The sequence below is a fragment of the Heloderma suspectum genome, chromosome 4, assembly GCF_057233095.1.
Source record: "Heloderma suspectum isolate Gila_16-S chromosome 4, 16-S_ref, whole genome shotgun sequence".
NCBI lineage: Eukaryota > Metazoa > Chordata > Lepidosauria > Squamata > Helodermatidae > Heloderma > Heloderma suspectum.
In genome coordinates, this window is record NC_139461.1 from 218731435 (window position 1) to 218757156 (window position 25722).

Sequence of the window (25722 nt, forward strand, 5' to 3'; positions counted from 1 at the left end):
TATGCATCACCTCAATGTTCAAGAAGACATTATAGTAATAATCAAGAATTTCATTTAATTTTTTTCATCACTAGATCTCTGACTAGTTGTCTGCAAAACACATTAAAGCCTTCATTTGATTACCTAGTATAACCATTTCTAGAAGATGTATCTTGAGTTGCAAAATGCTTGACTGAAGGGAGGATTTAGGATAGTTGAAGCTTTAAAGTATATGTGTGTGTGTTTGTGTATGGAATATCCTACTTTTTCATATGCGGAGGTCTAAATGTTCTGATCTGGACACTTTATTACATGGTTACATAGCTTCAGCCATTGATTGGAGTCCTTCTCATGTAATCAGGAAGACTCTGGTGGGAGCCTGCCTGGATGGAGAACTTCTCATCTGTCAATTGCATTTCCTCCATTGTCCTTCAGTCTGCTAGAAACAGCTGCATTTGCTTCCTGCATCCTATGTACTATCTTTCCCCCCTAGTGTCAGGAAAGCACTAGGCAAGCAAGGTCTGTTGGTAGGAGGATGGGACAAAACATCTTACTACATAAAACTGAAGCGAACGGTAACTGTGCTTGCCCTTCTACCTTACAGTTATGTAAGGTATAAGGGCCTACCATCTACCTTAGAAGGCAGTCTTACACTCTTGCTTCTTTCCACTCTATACTAGTGACAGCTTATATCTAGGTAAACACACCTCTTCTGAGACCACTTTCACTAACTCAATGAGGGAATGGTGGTTATCTTTACCTTTCAAGCAAAGTGGCAATGTGATCATGGTGCCACCTTATCCCAAGCTGATGATAACCTTGGTGAAACATGAATAATGTAATAAATTAGGTAATTCATGCTGAATGTTCTCTTTCAATTGCAGGCTTGTGTCTTAACTTCAGTGTGAGGAGATTATGGGCAACTGACATCCCTTTCCTCATCATTTACTTGTGGGATATAGGTTTTACCCGAACCCAGCTAGTGGCTCTATAGAATTTTTTTCCAGTTCTGCCTATATTATACTGTTGAAGTGAATGTAGCACTGTGCAATGTCCCACTATGGAATTCCAAATTTCCAGCAATACCAGCTTCAGCAGTAGAATTACAGCAGGGATGGGCAGAAGGTAGACTGGCATCTACAGGCAGATTTCTGGGTGATTTGCAGTAGTTCAGCAAGGATTTCTCACTCCCAATAATGTAACAGTAACAACAACAAAATGTCTCTCCCCTCTTCAGAACTATACTGCTGAAATGAAGAAATCTTGGGACAGGGGGTAACAAAGAGTTTTTGTGCATTTTTATGTGGAAGGACTGTGATCTCTGTTCAGTTCTGGTACTCAAAAGTGTATGTCTTTTGCACCAGGCTCTGACTGCTGGATCTCCAGGATTTTAATAATAATAAAAAAGTAGATCCCACAAGCCTGATATGTACAGATTTTGTACAATGTACAGATTTTGTTCCCCTTCATGGATCACTGCCTTGTTGTGGCGAAGGGGCTTGCGTAACTCAGTGAAGCCATAAGCTATGCCGTGCAGGGCCACCCAAGACGGACAGGTCATGGCAGAGAGTTCTGACAAAATGTGGTCCACTGGAGAAGGAAATGGCAACCCACTCCAGTATTCTTGCCAAGAAAACCCCATGGAACGTATCACAAGGCTAAAAGAGATGACGCCGGAAGATGAGCCCCTCAGGTCGGAAGGTGTCCAATATGCTACTGGGGAAGAGCAGAGGGTATTTCCAAGTAGCGCCAGAAAGAGTGAAGCGGCTGGGCCAAAGCCGAAAGGACACTCAGCTGTGGATGTGTCTGGTGGTGAAAAGAAAATCCGATGCTGTAAAGAACAATATTGTTTAGGAACCTGGAATGTCAGATCAATGAATCAAGGTAAGCTGGATGTAGTCAAACATGAGATGGCAAGATTGAACATCGACATCTTGGGAATCAGCGAACTAAAATGGACAGGCATGGGCGAATTTAATTCAGGTGACCATCATATCTACTATTGTGGGCAAGAATCCCTTAGAAGAAATGGAGTAGCACTCATAGTCAACAAAAGGGTGGGAAAAGCAGTACTGGGGTACAATCTTAAAAATGATAGAATGATCTCAGTACGAATCCAAGGCAAACCATTCAACATCACAGTAATTCAAGTCTATGCCCCAACCACTGAGGCCGAAGAAGCTGAGGTTGATCGGTTCTATGAAGACCTACAACACCTTCTAGAACTAACACCAAAAAAAGATGTCCTCTTCATCATAGGGGATTGGAATGCTAAAGTAGGAAGTCAAGAAATCACCGGGATAACAGGCAGGCATGGCCTTGGTGTACAAAATGAAGCAGGACAAAAGCTAATAGAGTTTTGCCAAGAGAACACGCTGATCATAGCAAACACTCTTTTCCAACATCACAAGAGGCGACTCTACACATGGACGTCACCAGATGGTCAATATCGAAATCAGATTGATTATGTCCTTTGCAGCCAAAGATGGAGAAGCTCCATACAGTCAGTAAAAACAAGACCTGGAGCTGACTGTGGCTCAGATCATGAGCTGCTTCTTGCAAAATTTCGGCTTAAATTGAAGAACGTCGGGAAAACCACTAAACCGTTCAGGTATGACCTAAATCATATCCCTGATGAATATACAGTGGAGGTGAGGAATAGATTTCAGGGATTAGACCTGATAGACAGAGTGCCTGAGGAACTATGGACGGAGGTCCGTAACATTGTTCAGGAGGCAGCAACTCAATCCATCCCAAAGAAAAAGAAATGCAAGAAAGCCAAGTGGCTGTCTGATGAGGCTTTACAAGTAGCTGAGGAAAGAAGGGAAGCGAAAAGCAAGGGAGAAAGGGGAAGATATACCCAACTGAATGCAGAGTTCCAGAGAATAGCAAGGAGAGACAAGAAGGCCTTCTTAAATGAACAATGCAAAGAAATCAAAGCAAACAACAGAATGGGAAAGACTAGAGATCTCTTCAAGAAAATTGGAGATCTCAAGGGAACGTTTTGTGCAAAGACGGGCATGATAAAGGACAAAGAAGGCAGGGACCTAACAGAAGCAGATGAGATTAAGAAGAGGTGGCAAGAATACACAGAAGAACTATACAGGAAAGATCTGAATGTCCCTGATAGCCCTGATAGCCATGATAGTGCGGTCACTGAACTTGAGCCGGACATCCTAGAGAGTGAAGTCAAGTGGGCCTTAGGAAGCATTAGTAACAACAAAGCTAGCGGAGATGACAGTATTCCAGCTGAGCTATTTAAAATCCTAAAAGATGATGCTGTTAAAGTGCTGCATTCAATATGCCAACAAATCTGGAACACTCAACAGTGGCCACAAGACTGGAAAAGGTCAGTTTACATTCCAATTCCAAAGAAGGGCAACGCCAAAGAGTGTTCAAACTACCGCACAATTGCACTCATTTCACATGCCAGCAAGGTGATGCTCAAAATCCTACAAGCTAGGCTTCAGCAGTATGCGAACCGAGAACTACCGGAAGTACAAGCTGGGTTTCGAAGAGGCAGAGGAACTAGAGATCAAATCGCCAACATTCGCTGCATCATGGAGAAAGCAAGAGAATTCCAGAAAAACGTCTATTTCTGCTTCATTGACTACGCTAAAGCCTTTGATTGTGTGGATCACAAGAAACTGTGGCAAATTCTTAAAGTGACCTGTCTCCTGAGAAACCTGTACGAAGGTCAAGAAGCAACAGTAAGAACCAGACATGGAACAACCGATTGGTTCAAAATTGGGAAAGGAGTACGACAAGGCTGCATATTGTCACCCTGCTTATTTAACTTATATGCAGAGTACATCATGAGAAATGCCGGGTTGGATGAATCAGAGGTCGGAATTAAGATTGCTGGGAGAATTATCAACAACCTCCGATATGCAGATGATACCACCCTAATGGCAGAAAGCGAAGAGGATCTCAAGAGCCTCTTGTTGAGGGTGAAAGAGGAGAGTGCAAAAGCTGGTTTGAAACTCAACATTAAAAAAACTAAGATCATGGCAGCTGGCCCCATCACTTCCTGGCATATAGAAGGGGAAGAAATGGAAGCAGTGACAGATTTTACTTTCTTGGGCTCCAAGATCACCGCAGACGGTGACTGTAGCCATGAAATTAAAAGACGCTTGCTCCTTGGGAGGAAAGCTATGGCCAACCTAGACAGCATAGTAAGAAGCAGAGACATCACCTTGCCGACAAAGGTCCGTCTAATCAAAGCTATGGTTTTCCCAGTAGTAATGTATGGCTGTGAGAGCTGGACTATAAGGAAGGCTGAGCGCCGAAGAATTGATGCTTTCGATCTGTGGTGCTGGAGAAGACTCTTACGAGTCCCCTGGACTGCAAGGAGGTCAAATCAGTCCATCCTAAAGGAAATCAACCCTGAGTGCTCATTGGAAGGACAGATAATGAAGCTGAAGCTCCAATATTTTGGCCACCTAATGCGAAGAGAATACTCCCTGGAAAAGACCCTGATGCTGGGAAAGACTGAAGGCAAAAGGAGAAGGGGACGGCAGAGGATGAGATGGCTAGATAGCATCACGGATGCAATGAATATGAACTTGAGCACGCTCCGGGAGAGAGCGCAGGACAGGAAGGCCTGGCGTGCTATGGTCCATGGGGTCACGAAGAGTCGGACACGACTGAACGACTGAACAACAACAAGAACAGATTTTGTTAAATCCATTCTGTCTGTGTTTTGCAAATTGTCAGCCATCTTTCCTTCCATTGTCTGCTAATTGATGGAATCTGATTTTTTTTAGGGATGCATGAGAATTTCATTACACTTGCACAAATGCACATTAGCATTAATGCACACTTGAGCAAGTGTGCACTTGCACTAATGCGAATTTGTGCAAATCACCCCCAATGTAAAAAAAACGGTCCGCAAGTCTGCCGACTCAGAAAAACCTGATCCATTGCGGAATCCACAGGTCAGATTCATAGAAATCTGAACTCGTTTGAATCTGTTGCAGATTTCTCTGACATCCCTAGCCTGAAATCTGCCCATCCCTGAATTACAGTGTTGCAAAAAAAAAAATACTAACTTTTCAAGAAGAAAAATTATTGAAGTAGTTGAATAGGGAATGAAGAACCTTGGTTGGGACCCCTTCAGTTATAAAGCCACCTAGTCCCAGTCAGGTGTACACTAATGTGAAAGACAGCCTTCCCCAACCTGGGGCCCTTCAGATGTTTTGGACTTCAACTCCCATTGGCCCCAGCCAACATGGCTAAGGTCAGGAATTCTGGGAGGTATAGTCCAAAACATCTGGAGGGCATCTGGAGCTTGGGGAAGTCTGGTGTAGGATAATTCCCACAAAGTAAGAAAGCTCAACCCTTCCATGAAAAGTATGAAGAAGAAAGGTAGAGGAGAGCCAGGTGGAGATAAATGCCAATGACAAGATATGTTTAGATGGAGATAAATGCCAGTGACAAGATATTTTCATATCTTCAGCGGCTGGACTATTCTACCTCCCTGGAGATCTTTGTCCACCTGTCTCAGACCTGGTTCCTTTTCCTCCCTTTCGTTACCATGTTTCCTTAAGGCCTGGCTTATGTCCATTCCTACTCTTCTAAACATTTGCCAGGGAATGTAATAAAGTTAGTTGATTTGGGGTCTCTAGATAGATTCCATGGCATTTTCACTGCTTTCATTTCTGCAGTGTGAAATAGGGCTTGGTTCCGTCTTTTCCCACCCCCAATTTTAGAAATTACTTGAGCTTCCTAGGTTTCTGCTTTGTGGTTTTTCATTCTCATGTACCTAGGTCTCTATTTGAACTATTTGAAGAGCACTGAAGACTGGAGAAAAAAACACTCTTTCTTAGAACTCTTTTTCCAAGACTTGGCATTCAGCACTTTTGCTGATCTGCAGCTCTTTCTACTATAGAGGGTGTCTGTGGACCATTTTATATATTACAAATTGATGTACCCTATAATGTGTGAGGTAAATCTACATATTTGCTTTACCAAATATGCAATCAGTGAAAGAAACATATGTTATCCAGATCATGTGTTCTTGGGTACTATGTGTAGTGTACACCGTAAGCCCCAGTCAGAGAAAGTTATTTGAGAAATTCCCGTTAGTCATGAGTCATTCTTATTTATTTAGAAAATTTATGTTCTACCCTTCTGTTTAAGTCAGAATGCTCAGGGTATTGTCCCATTTATTTTGACAGGGCGAAGGTGAACTCACTTTCTCCAGACGCTGGTCTAAATCACAGTGTGTGTAACTTGGCCCAAAACTAACTAATTTCAGTGGCAGTCAGGAATCAAATAGAAAGTCTTCTAGGCATACTAAAGAGAGATTCCTTTCCTAATTGCCTTTATTAGCGTAGGCTGAGCATGTATTTTGTTTATTTGACTGGATTATACAATCAAGAAGTTGCTGTAGAAGTGAAGAAGAGGAACTGGTTTAGGAATGCATGTGCTTAACCTGAACTAGTTAAAGACAAGGAAGATCTGTACTGGACAGCCAGTTGTATGTGAAAAAAAAAAGTGATTAATTTGGGAATTTATGAAGGTGTGCCTTTGCTCGATCCTGTCCTGTTAACTGAAAGCGACAACAGACCTATTTGACATTTAAAATAATGTAATGTACAACTTTAAAACTACAAATGCTGCAATTGGTGGTTATGCATCTTCTTTGTTCCTGAACCTATCTTTTATTGATTAGATTATATGGATTTTGCTTTCATGATTCGCTGTCTCTGTCTGTCTCTCACACACAAAGTCTGTGTGTGTGTGTGTGTGTGAGTGTGTGAGTGAGAGAGAGAGAGAGAGAGAGAGAGAGAGAGAGAGAGAGAGATCTGTTGACTTTTTCATGTGCCTTATTTCTGAGAAAAAAAGGGGGAAATGCCTGAAGGATTGAAAGGATGAAAACACATCCTGTGTGTTGGGATGTCAAAGGCAAAGGTGAGTGTGTGCTATATTTCCATATTGTAATTAAATATGGGCATAAGGGAACCGTCCTTTTGCACATAAAATGAGAGATCACATGTTCACAGCTGACATTTAGATGGATAATTATTCAGCAAAGTACCAATAGGTTTTCTTTTCTAGTTTCACCAAGCTACCAAATGGTGGCAAGGGCTCAGATTCAAAGTTGCCATCTAGAAGTCCTCCATTTTCTCTTATATATTTTTAATATTAAATTGTTTTTCTTATCCAATGTAATGTTAAGATTAATTTGTTATTATGAACACAATTATATAAGTTGTATTTTTTTTATTATGATAAAGATATAACAATAGGCAGTTTGAGCCTGAAACAAATACTTTTTTTTTTGTTAATCCTAAAGGCTTTTCCATTTACCATGCCTGTTTTCTCTCTGCTTTGATGTGTTACCTGCCTTTGAGCCTTCACAATGGCATTGGATAAAAAATTCCAGTACAAATCCTGTATTATTCCACTTTTTAATGAAAATTATAATGCTTAATGATCCCGTTCTTTTATGTAGTATCATGTACTTACCATTCAAATTAAATAGTATACGATATGATGAACACAGTTCTCGGAGTCGATAACAAATGTCTGTTGTAATAGACTGATCTGAGTGCTTTTGGAAGCTTTGACCTTAAAAATTTTTATTTAGGTTTGTTAGGAAAATCTCTTAATGGCTGTTTGTAAAATATTCAGAAAACAATGGGTACCAAAGGGGGCCAGAATTACCTCTCACATATCTCCTTACAACGGAGTGGTGAATCAAACATATCCTAGAAAGATTACTCAGTTCGCCAGAGTATTTATTTTCTTAAATGAGAGGAGGCTTCATTTCTAAATCAAGTCCATTTGGTCATATTTTGAATGCAATCTAAAGCTGATTTGGGGCCTAACTCTGGCTACACCCACCCTCGAGTATGAACCCTGGTTGACTTTTCCTGTGGGTCAATGAGCCTTCATAGGAAAACAGTTCCCTGGGCATTTCATTGTTTGTTTTAGAAAACAAAGGTTACTTCTACAGAGCTGTTTATTGCTGCAGAGGCATTGTTTTTCCACAATTAGTTGGAAGAAGAAATAAAATAAGCTTCTACCCTTCACTTTATTAAAGCACACTGTCATCCACTAATGACCTTCTTTTGCTATTTAAAAAAAGAAATTTAAAATAATGCAAGGAAACCAGTAATTAAAGCTTCCCTCCCTCACCACAAAAACAGAAACTGGTATCGGGGCAATTAAGAGAGATTATCCAAGGGGTAAATGACAGGCTTTTCATCCCATAGTCAGAAGCAATAAAACAGGGTAAACCTGTAAATTGGCAGTGTTTAAGTGAAGGCATAGGATTCCAAAAAGTCCTTAATAGCATTTTGCTTGTCCACACTGGTCAAGCTGATGCTGCAGTTGCATTTTATTACAAAAAATGTCACAAATCAGTTCTGAAAAATGCAACAGAAAACACCAGGCTGCAACATTTTAACATCGTTGTTGGCTGGATTAGCCGCATAAAGTGCATGAACAAAAGATGCCAATTCCAGAGAAAGGGACTAGTTTGGAAGCAACCCAACAGAGGAATTGAAATACTATATAGATACACTGGATTGTCTCCAGTCTTTATATTATGCCTTTTTGTATTATAGGGAAATAAAAATGGCAGCTCCCAGCCACATGGTACTTCTTGAAACCCTGGTGCTGCCCGCCAACTGCCAGTAAGCCCACTAGGGCCCACCAGCAGAGGAGGGGACCCACCAGAATCTTGCATACTTTGTAACCAACTTACCTATGCTCAAGTTTTCTTAGCAAAGCCATAGAAGCAGTTTTTAACCAAATGGATTTTTCTTGGATTGGGGGGACGGACTGGCAAAAAATGATTTTTAATTTTTTTTTTAGGTGAATGCAGTCAATGGAAGGCAGTACAGTGCTCAAAGTATGAAGGAAAGGGTAGTGGGGGGTGTTAATGAAATTGCCAAGATCCACGGCTGGCTCCCGTCAGTTTCGGCCAAATCATCCCCTCCCTTTTATCTTCTAAATAGTAACAAGGATGTGTTGTGGTTTCAGAGGACCCTTGTGAAAAATGCTCTCAGTGGTCCACCCCCTTTCTTAGCCATTGTTGCCACTGCCCATTCACTGCCCAATCTGCACCGTCTCTCAGAGGAAGGTAATATGGCATGCAGAGGTGACTGCTTCTTCTCCTTGTGCACTCAGACAGGGCAAATGAACCGGAGAGCCCCCAGGGATTGGCAGTGGGCCCCCTTCTGTGATGTAGGCCTCTGCAGGTGCTCAATAGTGCTGGCCCTGGCTAAGGTGGCTAGAATGAAAGGTATTTTGGGATTTTATTTTTGTAACTATGAATGGGATTTTATTTTTGTAACTATCACTCTGCGGAAACTGTTCTTAATGAACATTTAAAGAAGTGAACAAATAGAGAATGCAAGCTGTCCAATTGATTTCCACTTAATTTTGCAATGCTTTATCTGTCATCACAGTCACTTGGCTTGATCAGCACATCCTGTGCCAGGACATTTGTAAACATCTTGTTCAGCTTGCTTACAAGATGGATCTTAAGGCAATATTTCCCAACCTTTTTGAACTTGAGCTCCTCACTGAAGTTTTATCTTTTCTGAGTCCCCCAGCAACCCACCAGCAGCAATCACTTCATCAGAGAGGTATATGAAATCCTTGCACATCATATATACACATAAACACACAAGCGCACGCGCGCACACACACACAGACACATATATATATATCCATCCCACTGATGTGCACAGAAGGATATGTGGCTTAGGGACACTAATCGAATACAACAGGCCCTGCCAGAGTAATTCCTAAAGCCAATCAACCAAAGAAGGAGGTAGAAAGTGGAGCATTGGCAGTGGACTGAAGCTCCTGCATGTTCACTGCATCTTTCATGGTTAACACAGCAATTTTGGTGGCTGCAGGGAGGAACGGGTCTCCAGGTTTACCTGCTACAAGATCTTTTACAATTTGAAATATTGCATTTCCTCTCCAGATATTTTGTGCTGTTGGGGGGGGGGGCCCCCGCAAGTTGAAATCTCTCACCTGCCATATATGACTTGGGAGCGCTTGCCTCCCTTCCTCAGCTCCTCCAATGAGACTGACTGCTAAAGAGCACTATAATCTCTCCCTAAGGATACATCTACCTTTTTCTTTTTTTGAGAGACTGGAAGTGCTGCAGTGATACGGGTAAAAGTAAGCTCTTGCGTTGGCACAGGTAAAAACAAGCTCTGTGTGCGTTGTCTGCTCTGTATGGTCCAAGGTATGAAGTGACCTTTCCTTTATTTCCATTCTTTCTATGGTCTCTGTCTTGAATATGTTCTCAGACTTAACCAAGGTAAAACTGAATGTCTTGGTTATCTTCCTTGCCTGTTTGTTCCTTTGAATTTGGTGTAATCTAACCAAATATCTGTGGGTTGGTGTAGGTACTCTGTTTTACAGCCAAAATAGACTCTCAAAGCAGCATATAATTAAGAGGCACACAAGGGTGCAGTTATAACAGAGATACATGTGAGTGTGTATGGCAGATGACATACTCCCCATTCAAGGCCCTTCCTTCTGGAGGGAGGGTACATGAGCTGCCAGATGAGTTCAGGGGGTGGCCCACAGAAGCAGACCTTCCATTGATCTGCAAAATCTTCTGTTTCTGGCAGTTGATGACATAGCCCAGATTCCAGGCTCTTTCTTCTGGAGGGAGGGGGCAGAAGGAGTTGCAGATGGAGTCACAAGCTGGGTGTAATTTTTGATTCTTTGTCATCCTTTGCTCTACTGAAACAATCTGTTACCAAAACATGTAGTCTTCACTTCCTGTTTCCTCACCAAAATTTTGTATTTTCAGTCTGTTGGCTTTGATTGTTTTTCTTATTTCTTATGAGAGTGTTGCACAATTTGTACTGGTTCACCTATTTCTCGCCTTCAGCTTCTTCTTCTTCTTCTGCAAGTTGCTCATTTCCATTTTTCTCTCTGTACTCTTAGTACCCTTTCTTTTCTAACTAATTGTTTTTTGTGATGAAAGAACTGTAATTAGTCAAATATAGATCAATTGTGTATTTGTTTAATGAAAAAAGTAAAAGGTTACAAATGAATTTGAGAGAAGGGTTCATGTTTGTCTTGTGTACAAGACAGGAAATGCTCTAAATCTTAGTATTATTTTGATGTGATTTTTTACTTTAGTGAATGCAAAGGAGAAAATAATTGATTTATTCCTATTTCTTTAATCTAGGGAATAAAGATGAACCCAAAGACCTGCCGTTCAGATCCTCCAGAAAGAGGCAACGTGAAATGGAAGAGAATGACAAGTAAGGTTACCTATTGGTGTAATGTGGGAGATTTGTGATCAGATCACCCTACATGTTTGTTTTTACTAGTCTAAACCAAGTGTGCATGTGGGGTAGGGGGAGCAAAGCATCTGGAAAAGCAGTTTCTGCTATAGGACTAAGCAGTTTAGATAAAGATAGTGGTGAAGGGTTAAATCCACCTTCCTTTAACACTGTTGCTCCAGTTAAATTTGCTGCCCCCTACATTTGCTTTACAGCAGGGGTGGGTAACTTGTAGGCCAAAACATCTGGAGGGCCAACAACTCCCATGATCCTTCACCATTGGCTATGCTGGCTAGGGCTGATGGGAGTTGTAGGATAAAACATCTGGAGGGCCACAAGTTGCCCATCCCTGATTTACAGTAATAATAAAACTACTGAGAGAGCCAATTACTGATCTCGTGTGTCACTTGTTTCGCTGTAACGATCTATATAGTTTTTCTTGTAGCAATACAAGAGCTTGAAAGTGCACAGAAAATATTACTGTGCAGGTGTTTTTTATATGGCATCTAACTATCCAGTGGTGCTTTGAACATTTTTATGGTTTGTAGTTTTTTATCCCTCTTGGGATATTTAGCAACCTTGGAGTACTGAGGGCCAAAGTAACCAGGTACCTGATGAAGGATGCAAAGCTGACTTGGGCTGGATAGATCACCTGTTGCTTCTTATTTACATCTTCTGAGGAGACTTGGACGGGCTGGGGAGAGCAATTCAAACCATCACTTTTCCTGAAGTGGGCTCTTGTAGAAAGGGTAACCCCTTCAGTGGGATCTAAGTGCACCAAATATTCTCTAGGTTGCACCTTGTTAGTCTGATGTGCACATGGAGCTTCTGCAAGGATAGACTTCCTTTTTTTGTGCAACGTCAGAGGCAATGCAAGGAGCTATTCCCAAGAGGGATAAAACACTACAAACTACAAAAATGTTCAAAGCACCCCTGGATAGTTAGATGCTATATAAAAAAACACCTACACACTAATATTTTCTGTGCACTTCCAAGCTCTTTATGTTCTGAAGGAAAATATATGTAGTATATTTCACTTTTCAGACTCCATTTTTGACATCACTATCATAGAGACTTCCATTTACATGTGGCCATCTGGCATTACGTTACAATGCTCACTAATTCTTTTTCTGTGCAACAAGCTGCCAGATTCTATGGCACTGCTTCAGTTATTTCAACTGCTCATTCCAGTTAAAGTGGCATCCTGTGAGATGCAATGTTAAATTGCCACATGAGCTCCTACATGTTTGTCCTCTTACTTTATTTTGTAGCATTTGTTCATGCAATGTTGTGTTTCTGCTGAGGATGGACACTCTCATGGTCTTTTGAATGCTTTTTTTTTAATCAATCTGTCTCCCTCCCCTTCCCTTCCCTCTCCTCTCCTGTTCTACCCACTCTTTGAGCCAAATTACATGTCACAGTAATCACATAGCATGTAGCTGAGGCTTGTCTTTGTTTTTGTTTTTACTTTAGTGTAAGCATGCATGACTCTGATTCAGATCAGGATCATTGCACTGCGGGAGGAGAAGGTTAAACCTTCCCCCATACACACCCTGTTTTTCCCTGACTTCCCCTGCTCCCCAGTGTGGAGGGCTTAACAAAAGAAAAAAAAGACTCCACTGGTGTCAGTGGAGGTGGGGTGGAGAAGGTTTAACCCTCCTCTCCTGGAATGCGGTAGCCCTGATCTGAATTGGGGCTGCGCATGCACTAGAGTAAAAAAAAGGCAAGCCTTAGTTACCCGCCACACAATTACTGTAATGTATAGTTTGGCTTTTTACTTCTTTCTTGCTCCTGAAAATCACATGCATTGTTCAGGGCTTGCTTGGCATTCTTGTGCAGCAGCACTATCAATTGCAGTTGCTGTTGGCTGCCTATGCCAGAGCTTGTAGAAGAGGTAAGGTAATGATGGTAAATTAGTATGGTTAAACATATGCTTAAAACCTATGTATTTCACTAGTGACTAGTGGTTGATGTATACAAGAGGGAAGCATGATCCTAGAGATAAATATCAGAATACAAACAGTTCTTTCATAGAAGGTCTTTCAGAGATGTCAGATTTAACGTGTGGGTAGTTGCCAGGAGTGCTGTATCACCTGCAAGCACTGATTTGCTCTATCTCTAAAATTATTTCTAGGCTGCTTTTGAGGTGAAACCTTTTTGTTTATTTTGTTCTTGTTCTCCATTTCCCTCTTTCATTTAGACTGTTAGTGCTTCACTCTGAAGTTGAAGATTCCCTAGAGAGATTCATACAAATCAGACAAAACCTAACCAGTTTACAGGTCAGTTGTTCCCTGTCTTGGTCCTTTTGGTTTTCAGTTAATTTATTCTTTTTTATTGAGCTCTTTTCTTCATTACAGCTCAGTCTTTGTGATCTCCATTATATATTGTGTGGAAACAGGCTGAATTGAGTTCAGTAGAAATCAGGTGTGCAGTTTTCCAGGTTGCCATCACTTTGAAATGGGCACTATGGGTTTTGTTGGTGGAGCACTGGATTTGAATGTTGGGGAGGGCACCAGGGTTGGAATCCCTTCACAGCCATGAAGCTTATTGTGTCTTTGGCCAGTTGCATGCTATCATCTCACAGTGGCCATGTTCACATGAAACAATAAGCCAAAGTTCCTGGGAGTCCTGGCTTATTGTTCATGAGCAGCATACTTGTGCCTGCTACTCAATTGCTCTCATTTGGCTCTTCCTGCCAGCAGGAGCAACTAAACAACCAGGAACTCACCAGCAAGGAAAAGCTTAATGATATGTCCAAACTGGGATGGCTGATTTTCCTAAGAAGTCAGAATCTGGAGCCAGGGTTTGTAGCTGGTCTCCAATTCCTGGCTTGTTTGGGAGCAACAAGCCAAGAGTCAGGTTTGGACGTAACGCAAAGATTTTCGTTGCTGCTGAGTTCTTGGTTTGTTTAGCCGCTTCCACTAGCAGGTGGAACCAAGTGGGAGCAATCAGGCAGTGTGCATGAGCCAATAACCCATGAACAATAAATCAGGATTCTCCAGAATTCTGGCTTATTATGTATGAACATGGCGAGTGAGAGGATAAAATGTTGTGAGGATAAAATGGGAAAAAGCCATGTCTACTTGCCTGATATTCCTGGAAAATGAGCAGGATACAAATGTAATAAACTCAAATTCAGTTCAGTGTACTATGTAATATAGTGGGGTTTTGTTGGGGATTTTTGCTCCGTAGTAGGATCTACATGGAAAACTGGAGTAGCATAGCAGTTAAAAGCATAAGCTTCAAGCTAAATGCTGCTGGATCAAATCTCCCCATAGCCATTAATTCAAATTTCCCCTCAGCTTTAGGAGAACCACTGTCTTTGAGTTCCCATCTGTAAAATTAGGTGGGATAATACTGCCCAACCTTACAGAATCCTTGTAAGGATTACTGAGGTAATGTGTGAAGTGCTTTGGGCACTTGGAAAAGCATCATATACATGTTAAGTGCTTTTGGTAGTGTTGTTCTTTCACTTGCTTTCCCTCCACGTCAAACCTCCTGAGTAACACATCAAAGAAAATCAGCCTTCTGAATACAGCATTTGGGCCAGACTAGGCATCATCAGAAGTCCTTTGTGGTTTAAAAAAATTAGTAGCGGGTTCACCAGGGGGGCTAACCCTTTTTCTCATGCCATTTTCTTGATTAAAATGCCCCACCCCAGCTGCTACTTGCCCCACTGGAAAAATCTACAAGTATCACAAGAGCACCTGTTTTCCTTGTTAAGTAAATAGCTTCAGGCTGGTGGTATAAGTGGGGAAAATAACAAGGGGATAAAGCATTAACTCCCCTTCATGGATCACTGCCTTGTTGTGGCGAAGGGGCTTGCGTAACTCAGTGAAGCCATAAGCTATGCCGTGCAGGGCCACCCAAGACGGACAGGTCATGGCAGAGAGTTCTGACAAAATGTGGTCCACTGGAGAAGGAAATGGCAACCCACTCCAGTATTCTTGCCAAGAAAACCCCATGGAACGTATCTTAAGGCTAAAAGATATGACGCCGGAAGATGAGCCCCTCAGGTCGGAAGGTGTCCAATATACTACTGGGGAAGAGCAGAGGGTATTTCCAAGTAGCGCCAGAAAGAGTGAAGCGGCTGGGCCAAAGCCAAAAGGACTCTCAGCTGTGGATGTGTCTGGTGGTGAAAAGAAAATCCGATGCTGTAAAGAACAATATTGTTTAGGAACCTGGAATGTTAGATCAATGAATCAAGGTAAGCTGGAGGTGGTCAAACATGAGATGGCAAGATTGAACATCGACATCTTGGGAATCAGCGAACTAAAATGGACAGGAATAGGTGAATTTAATTCAGGTGACCATCATATCTACTATTGTGGGCAAGAATCCCTTAGAAGAAATGGAGTAGCACTCATAGTCAACAAAAGGGTGGGAAAAGCAGTACTGGGGTACAATCTCAAAAACGATAGAATGATCTCAGTACGAATCCAAGGCAAACCATTCAACATCACAGTAATTCAAGTCTATGCCCCAACCACTGATGCCGAAGAAGCTGAGGTTGATCGGTTCTATGAAGACCTCCAACACCTTCTAGAACTAACACCAAAAAAAGATGTCCTCTTCATCATAGGGGACTGGAATGCTAAAGGAGGAAGTCAAGAAATCACCGGGATAACAGGCAGGCATGGCCTTGGTGTACAAAATGAAGCAGGACAAAAGCTAATAGAGTTTTGCCAAGAGAACACGCTGATCATAGCAAACACTCTTTTCCAACAGCACAACAGACAACTCTACACATGGACATCACCAGATGGTCAATATCGAAATCAGATTGATTATGTCCTTTGCAGCCAAAGATGGAGAAGCTCCATACAGTCAGTAAAAACAAGACCTGGAGCTGACCGTGGCTCAGATCATGAGCTGCTTCTTGCAAAATTTTGACTGAAATTGAAGAACGTAGGGAAAACCACTAAACCATTCAGGTATGACCTAAATCATATCCCTTATGAATATACAGTGGAGGTGAGGAATAGATTTCAGGGATTAGACCTGATAGACAGAGTGCCTGAGGAACTATGGACGGAGGTCCGTAACATTGTTCAGGAGGCAGCAACGAAATCCAACCCAAAGAAAAAGAAATGCAAGAAAGCCAAGTGGCTGTCTGATGAGGCTTTACAAGTAGCTGAGGAAAGAAGGGAAGCAAAAAGCAAGGGAGAAAGGGGAAAATATATCCAACTGAATGCAGAGTTCCAGAGAATAGCAAGGAGAGACAAGAAGGCCTTCTTAAATGAACAATGCAAGGAAATCGAGGAAAACAACAGAATGGGAAAGACTAGAGATCTCTTCAAGAAAATTGGAGATCTCAAGGGAACGTTTTGTGCAAAGACGGGCATGATAAAGGACAAAGAAGGCAGGGACCTAACAGAAGCAGATGAGATTAAGAAGAGGTGGAAAGAATACACAGAAGAACTATACAGGAAAGATCTTAATGTCCTTGATAGCCATGATAGTAATGTCCTTGATAGCCATGATAGTGCGGTCACTGAACTTGAGCCGGACATCCTAGAGAGTGAAGTCAAGTGGGCCTTAGGAAGCATTAGTAACAACAAAGCTAGGGGAGATGACAGTATTCCAGCTGAGCTATTTAAAATCCTAAAAGATGATGCTGTTAAAGTGCTGCATTCAATATGCCAACAAATTTGGAACACTCAGCAATGGCCACAAGACTGGAAAAGGTCAGTTTACATTCCAATTCCAAAGAAGGGCAACGCCAAAGAGTGTTCAAACTACCGCACAATTGCGCTCATTTCACATGCCAGCAAGGTGATGCTCAAAATCCTACAAGCTAGGCTTCAGCAGTATGCGAACCGAGAACTACCAGAAGTACAAGCTGGGTTTCGAAGAGGCAGAGGAACTAGAGATCAAATCACCAACATTCGCTGGATCATGGAGAAAGCAAGAGAATTCCAGAAAAACGTCTATTTCTGCTTCATTGACTACGCTAAAGCCTTTGATTGTGTGGATCACAACAAACTGTGGCAAATTCTTAAAGTGATGGGAGTACCAGACCACCTTACCTGTCTCCTGAGAAACCTGTACGAGGGTCAAGAAGCAACAGTAAGAACCGGACATGGAACAACCGAGTGGTTCAAAATTGGGAAAGGAGTACGACAAGGCTGCATATTGTCACCCTGCTTATTTAACTTATATGCAGAGTACATCATGAGAAATGCCGGGTTGGATGAATCAGAGGTCGGAATTAAGATTGCTGGGAGAATTATCAACAACCTCCGATATGCAGACGATACCACCCTAATGGCAGAAAGCGAAGAGGATCTAAAGAGCCTCTTGTTGAGGGTGAAAGAGGAGAGTGCAAAAGCTGGTTTGAAACTCAACATTAAAAAAACTAAGATCATGGCAGCTGGCCCTATCACTTCCTGGCATATAGAAGGGGAAGAAATGGAAGCAGTGACAGATTTTACTTTCTTGGGCTCCAAGATCACCGCAGACGGTGACTGTAGCCATGAAATTAAAAGACGCTTGCTCCTTGGGAGGAAAGCTATGGCCAACCTAGACAGCATAGTAAGAAGCAGAGACATCACCTTGCCAACAAAGGTCCGTCTAATCAAAGCTATGGTTTTCCCAGTAGTAATGTATGGCTGTGAGAGCTGGACTATAAGGAAGGCTGAGCGCCGAAGAATCGATGCTTTCGAACTGTGGTGCTGGAGAAGACTCTTACGAGTCCCCTGGACTGCAAGGAGGTCAAATCAGTCCATCCTAAAGGAAATCAACCCTGAGTGCTCATTGGAAGGACAGATAGTGAAGCTGAAGCTCAAATATTTTGGCCACCTAATGAGAAGAGAAAACTCTCTGGAAAAGACCCTGATGCTGGGAAAGACTGAAGGCAAAAGGAGAAGGGGACGGCAGAGGATGAGATGATTAGATAGCATCACCGATGCAATGAATATGAACCTGAGCACACTCCGGGAGAGTGCGCAGAACAGGAAGGCCTGGCGTGCTATGGTCCATGGGGTCACGAAGAGTCGGACACGACTGAACGACTGAACAACAAAAGCATTAACTACCCTCTCCACTAGAGCCATGGTCTTGATCTGATTTCCTTCTCCATCTGCTATTCATGTACTTAAAAATTAATCATGAACTAGCATCTACTTTCTATTGTTTTAGTATCACATGCCTGCCACCTAGAAAGAGAACTTTGACAAGGCTAAATACCAGAGAGGCTTTCTCTTGAGCACAATCTAAAAATATATATCTGTAAAGAGAAAAAATGGGGAAATTCACCGATGTTATTAACAAGGTCCTTGCACCTCTCAGGTTGATGTGGCTGTATCACCTTTTAGAGTGTCACCCACTTTCCCATAGAGAGAAAGGATCATCCAAGGACCAGTTCAGTAAAACAGCAGAGAATTTCATGAGGAAGCTCTTCAGTACAGAACCTATCCCTTTCCAAGCCCCATTATGATTTCTGCTTGTGATAATGCAGTCTAAGCCTAAGATTCTACAGTGCTGATTCAGTCCCTGCCTTTCCAAAATACCCCACTCTGTACTGAAACCTGCAGGTGCCCATGCAATACTAATTTCCAAAGTGTCTCATGCCCTGAGACATTTGCAGTGGTAAGGTCCTCCTGGGCTATGGTGCTGAGGAACTGATCTACCCCAGTTTTAGCGGTAATTTCTAGAAAGGTAAACTCCTTTGGGGTGAAACTATGAGGCATTGGCTTTCCAGGGCTGTAGCTGAAAGACACCTTACAAAAGTGGGATGATAACGGTCACTCAATCATGTGTCACTTTTGCACTATTTAACATGTGTTGCCATTAGTTTTCCCCCAAATTCATACCTGAATGAATTCTTTGCTTTCCTTCCTTTGGCAACCTGTTGATTTAATAGTACATTTAGCATTGACAAATAAATGATGCAAGAAGGAACCTAAATGCTGATGAAGTCTCGTTGCTTAGCTGTTGGCATCTCTGTGCCTTAAACGTATCCTGCTCAGCAGGCAATTCTTGCTGGTTTACCTTGCTTGCTGCTTGCAGCATATTGCAATCCAGATGTTGCAGGCTTATTTTGCCAGATGCTGTCTACCAGCATGCTGGCAGAATCAGTTTCCAGTGGCTGGAAAGGAGAGATGAACTTTATGGCCACTCAAAGCCAATGCTACTGTTCATTTCACTGAATGGTGTGTATGGCAAGATACGGAGGGGTTGGGTGAACAAGGGAACTGACTGGGAGGCAGAACTGGGATTCAGGCAAACAGTCTGGAAATGCGAAGTGGCTGCCTGTTGGTTTCCCTCAGCAATAATTTGCTCAAACTGAAATGGGTATGAACGAGACATTCAACCACAGAAGTGATTGTGCTGTGCATATACAAGCACTTCATTTCTTCTGTTAATATCAGTAATATGGTACCTTTTGTAAACCAACGAACCTAAAAAAAGAGCAGGAGGTTTGGGAAATGCCATTCTTAGGAGCTTCAGCAATAAGATTAATTTTTTTTTAATTATTCTTTCAGGCTTTAGAGGGCACCAGAGAGCTTGAAAATATTATAGGCATTTCAGACAACTCCGGTAACTTAAAAAGTGAAGTGAGAAAAACCAGGAAGCTATGTAAGAATGACTTTTCATAATGTCATTTTTTGTGGTAGAATTAATATATGTTCTTTCACATATTGATAGCTTTTTAGCAGATAAGGTGGTATGTAAATGTTAATAATACATAAATATTTAAAGTTTATGTTTTGCACAAGCACCCACAACTATTATGGAGATGCTATATTTGCTGTACAGATGGCTCACAATCTATTGAATTATGCTATCATACAACCCAGGAGATTCAAAAGACACTCCACCTTAAGCAAAATAATTAAATATATAAGTGGTAAGACTAGAGATTACAGCAGGTATAACTCCAGGTAACTTACAGCAAAATCCTAAACATATCTAGTCAGAAGCCGAGAGCTGAAGGCCTGGGAAAAAAAACAGAAAAATTTGGGAAAAAACGGATTATGAAATGTTTTCTTTTAGAATTTAAGACCAAGTATTAATATATTGTTACCAAGCCTTTACTCTCCCCCAAATGATTTCTAAAAACTATGTAATAAGAACACTTTTATAGAAAGACTAGAGATGTAAAATGTCTGGAAATAATGAAGCCACAGGGAAAAATATTTTTAATCCTCTCTGTAAGATTCCCAACATAATTAATTCTTTTATTCCTTATTAAAATTATTGTTCTAAAGTATATGTTACTGATAGACATTTATGCTCAGCTTCCCAGCATGTGAGTAGAGTCACCATTGTGCATTCTTAATAGTAAATGTTGCATTCTTAACAGCTTGGGTTTTGCTCTACAGAGTCCTGTGTTACTGTTACTGTAGCAGTCATTTAATGTGGTTCTAATCTATTCAGACAATAATTATAAATTTACTAACTGAGTTTACTTTTTAAAGTTTTAAAATATAATAATTTTATGAGCAAACTAAATCATACATAAAATAACTTTAGGAACAGAAAAGCTGCTTTATATTCCTAAAGCAGCCCTCCCCAACCTGGTGCCCTCCAGATGTTTTGGACTACAGTGCCCAGCACTCCTGACCATTGGCCATGCTGCCTGAGACTGATGAGAGCTAAAGTCCATAATATCTGGAGGGCACCAGGTTGGGCAAGGTTGCCTTAAAGCAGCAATGTGACTTTAGATCTGTAAAGACCACTAAAAAAGTATTGCTTATTTTTCATTTTTTCCAAAATTTCCTATTTTTCAGGGGAAAAAAACCCTGGGAAAAAGCAGATTCCACAGCCTCAATTTCCAGAAATTTTACATCTTTAGTCAGAAGTAAATCCCAGTACTCCAGGTTGTATAGGATTGCAGCCTTAGATTATGGCTCTCTATCCAGGATGCTTTAAAGGAACTCCACACTGAGTTGAATTTATTAGTTCTTAGATGATACTGCTAAATTTGGTAATCTTCACTTTATTTCACAACTTTAAGCCATCACACACTGAAAGATTCTTCTTAGATTTCCATTTAACAGATACCAAGTGGGGGGGGGGAGATACTGTGTGCATATTTTCTTCTAAGAGTAGATTTTTTATACAGTCCTTAATATATCCTAACAGGCTCATCACTGTATTTGTAATTTAAAATAATGGGAAGAATGTTACTGTTTGACAAACCACCAAGAGAAATGATGTAGGTCATTGGGGACTTAGGACCAAACCTAGGACCTCTGAGATCTTGGGGAGGGTAGCATTGTTTTAAATTTTGGCCTGGCTGTCTAAGGCTAGTGATGTAGATATAATGGTTTGGATCCAGCACTGTTTTGGTGAACAGTAGTGTGTTTGTGTGAGGGAGACTATTTTCGTTGATTTCCCCCTTCTACCAGCAGCCTCCCATACTTTTCCAGAAGGCTACAAGGCACTCAATGCACTCACATAACTCTGGATCCAGTCCAGTATTTTTTAATCCAATAATTTCCTTGGATGTTAAAGAAGAGGAAACATTTTTTGCTGTTTTTGTACATTAAAATCACGCGAGTAACATTTTCATAATATCTAAATATATTTTGTTCATTAGTAGAGCAAGCTGAGAAGCAAAAGCTGCTGAAAACGAGCAAAATAAGACTTCCTGCCCAAGGTAACTTTCCTCTCTCCCTTGTTAAGATCGTGTAGCATTTGCTTTGATGGCAAACTGTTATCAAAGGGTTCCATTTAGTGAGTTCTTCTGAAAGGCTTGAAACATCCTTTTATAAGAGACCATATTGGATTTGTTTTCCTTGCAGCAAAATGTCTTCTTGTTCTTCCCTTTGCTCCCGTTTGGTTGTATGATACTTAAGCTGTTTGACAAGATAAAGACAGCAGTTTGTTTCTGCTTTCAGGTTAAAGAAGTGCTTAGCTGAACAAAGTATAAATGCAGTATAAGTGGGCTGTTAGTATTAGTGGTGACTTTGCAGTGTATTGAAAAGCAATAGGCTATACATATATTAGACACTGATTTCAGTTCTAAAACACCAAAATAAGGTGTTGAATAAATGGCTGCAATCCTGTACACACTTACCTGGGAATAAGCCCAATTGAATTCATTGGGGCTTGCTTCTGAGTAGACATGTATAGGATTGCATTTTAAGTATGGATTTTATCTAGTTCTTGTTTCTAGCCCTGAGAAGGGCAGGGGGATCTGCAACTATGGATGCTTCCACATGAGGTTTTCATTGCACCATTACCCTGCCTCATTCATAGAATTTTACAGGGGTCCAGACACTGCCTGGGTCTGCATGACATGCTAACCCACACTCATCTGCTGTGGAAGCAGCCTACTGCAGGAGTTGTTGCTTTTATCTTCTGGAGCATGTTGAGTGTTGTGAGCTGATTGGACAGGGGAAGCTCTTCTGCAAATGCATTCATTAGGAACCTGGTGGGGGTGGGGAATAGAGCTTGAGCAGATCAAACTCCACCTACCCAATTTCCACAAATTACCCAGTAATTATTTGGGGGCAGAAACACTGTTGCACCCTGGGAAGTAATTTAACACAGAATTGTTTGTTGCTTTCTAATTAGGGGGAATGATGCTGGTTTTGAGGGTCAGGCTTCATTTCATTTATTTATTTATTACATTTCTATGCCATCCCATAGCCAAAGCTCTCTGGGCTGTTTACAAAGATTAAAAGCTATTAAAGATACAGCATACAAACTTTAAAAAAAACCATTTACATTAAAACACACAAACAGACAGTATACACAGACAACCTATATCTAAAACAACTTTAAGAATCAACCATAAGACAAATCCAGGACCTGGCTAAAACTCAGCACATGCTGCCAACTGCATGAGAAAAGAGAAAGGTCTTAACCTGGCTGGCACCAGGCAGGCCTTGTTGGGAAGATCATTCCATAATTGCGGGGCCACCACCACGTTAGACTGGATGAGAGTCTGCTAGCATTGTTACTTGCTATTTATTCTCTGCTCATATATGTATTTCTGTAGGAGTCTGTCTGCTGCAGAGGATCCGTATGGTATATGGTAGCTCTGTGCTTTTTTGTTTATTTCTTTGACTGCAGCAAGAGGTAGCTGTAGAGTCTCGTCCTAGCCAATATAAATGAGCAGGGAATACTTTTTTTAAAGGGGCAAAGGCTGCCTGGAAGTCATGATGAGTTGTATCCAGTGTGGCACAAGCGTGAGGACCCTCCTCCCCATGCATCCTCCAAAAAGCCTCTCCTGAGGGTGAGGGACCCTCAGGAAAGGCCCCGGAGGCAGGAATTGGGGGAAACTGGGAGGAGGTGTTTGGATACAACCCTGTGTTTTCTGAAAGCCCTGCTTGCTAATCCAAGAAATGTGTGTTGCTCAGCACCATTTAATACAAAACCGTTTTCCTACACGGTGCCATCTCCACGTAAGCAAGCGAGATGTATACCATATTGTGCGATGCTGATACATGCCTATTTTGCCATGGGTACACATGGAGTGAAACCACAACTGGCAGGTGTGGTTTGGCTGCCAGGACACAAGGTGAAATAGACACCAGCATTTGCCACATGCGATGGTGTACTTGCAGGTTGTTTTTTTTACAGAAGTGACATCCCTACAGGAAAATAGTCTTGTATGATGAGACAGACATTGGGGTGAAGAGAATGCACTCTACACATGCTTAGTTCTCTCCTTTACTATTTATTTCACATGGCTTGGCACTCAGCCTTAGCCTTCAGTACAGGTTAGTTGAGCCCCCCTTCTAGCCAGTCCCTATTTAAGAGAGTCTTGCACTCAGCAATGTGTCTTTAACTTATTGATCTCAGTAAGGCCACTGTATGTGTGTATTAAAAAGTTCTCTGAACACCATGCAACAAATACGAAACGGCACAGGATTAGAGTCAGAACTGCTCTTGGCCTCCCCATGCAAGCACCTTGCCAATCAGACAGGAATATATATTTTTCTTCTATGGGTGTGGGCTGCCCCCATCTTTTGACTTTCTTCACCTTTTCTTCCTTATCCACATCACCTTGTCTTACGTTCGGGTCTTTGAGTGAACAATAAAGCCTTGATGCATCTCAAGGCTTTAATAATGATAATAATATTTCTCTAGTGTCTATTACCGGAGGACCTGAGAGCACTTTACAAACATTTATGAATACAGCCTTGCCACATCCCAGAGACATATGATCTCTATTTTACAAAGTCCCATCTCAGCAAGGTACTTAAGAACATGCCTTGCATTAAGCACATGAGGCGCATCATTGACGTCACTGCTTCTCTGAGTTGGGGCCCAAGTGAAGGTGTAAGCATATCTTATTTGAAAAAAGGTACACTATAGTTTTGTGTTGTGCAACTGAGTGACTTATAATGAGCTTATGACCAAGCTAAATAAATTACTTCTATGAAGTCCTGTGGGCTTCATAAAGGCATCCATGTGGAACATCTTTAGCCTGCTTCCTTTTGCAGAGATTTTTTAAAGTTATAAAATTAAACTTGACAGATTCAAAAAACACATTTTCACGTATAAATGCCACATGTTACATATCGAGCCAGTTTGCACGAGACAGCCAGGTCATTGTGGGTTATTTAACCCATGAAGAGCCCTTGCACATGCCAGCACTATTTTGAATATGCAACCTACAATTGGGGATTGCATCGTGTCTTGTGAACCTGACCAGCGTGGGTAGTTTGAGGGTTAAACAGCCCTCACATAACCCTACTACTAATCAAGGGTTGTGGGAGGGTTGTTTAGCCCATTGAAACAAGTGGTTGCGCACACCCAGCCTGCACGGTTAAATAACCCACGATGACCCAGCTGTGAACCAGGTCATCATGTCCTATACCAGACTTGCAGATAATCTCACCATGCCATTTTATTATTGTACCCATACTTACAGGGTGAACTGAGCAGTGGTTCTGGTAAGCTACTCACCCAGATGGAACCATTCTTCACTGTGCACGAGTGGTTAACTATAGGGCTGTCCCATATAGCTTTCCTCTGAAAGTGTTTGGAAATGCAGTTACAAAATCTGTGACCTTGGAACCAAAACGAGACACTCAGCACTGTACCTGCTAGCTAATGAATATGAATTTAGACATTGCCACCAATAGGTACGGGGAGAGAGAAAAGAGCATGTGTGTCTTCTGTTACAAAGTTGTGGTTACAGGCTATGAAGATGAGTGGCTTGTCTGGTTTCCCAGGTAAAGTGTGAAATGAGAGGACAGCTGACTCCTGGTCCTGTGTCTTAAACTCAAGACAATACTTCCTTTCTCCTAAGCTTGTAGTCATTTAGCATTTATATCGATACGATCTGAAATCTCTGTAGCTCAGCAGTGTGTTCTTGGTGCCAGACAGGCAACCACACATCTTGATCAAATAGATTAATTCTCCCTCATGGTTATGATTTAGTTTTTAAAAGAAACAGCATAAAGGACAGTCTAACGATGAAGACTTAGCTTTCCAAGTGTCAGATGTGTTGAGTGGTGTTTTCTCATTCTTTATTTTTAACACGTAATGAACACATGACATTATT

The 25722-nt window shown here is 41.5% G+C and overlaps 1 protein-coding gene across 13 annotated transcripts in view; it reads left to right on the forward strand.

The window, feature by feature from the left end:
* Nucleotides 1-25722, forward strand: part of ITGB3BP (integrin subunit beta 3 binding protein) — an 81875-nt gene that overhangs the window by 17971 nt on the left and 38182 nt on the right. For 10 of the 13 annotated variants that reach the window (XR_014790518.1, XR_014790519.1, XR_014790521.1 and 7 more), the window contains exons 4-7: nucleotides 11156-11231; nucleotides 13453-13531; nucleotides 19739-19832; nucleotides 21799-21858. Coding sequence is in view for 4 of the 13 variants with exons in the window: in XM_084852320.1 (XP_084708446.1) it covers nucleotides 11156-11231; nucleotides 13453-13531; nucleotides 19739-19832; nucleotides 21799-21858 (309 nt within the window). In the remaining 9 variants the exon portion in view is untranslated. Of the gene's footprint in view, nucleotides 1-3058; nucleotides 6895-9120; nucleotides 9236-11155; nucleotides 11232-13452; nucleotides 13532-19738; nucleotides 19833-21798; nucleotides 21859-25722 lie in introns of those variants that run through there. The other 3 variants (XM_084852323.1, XM_084852322.1, XM_084852324.1) reach the window with 3 other exon arrangements.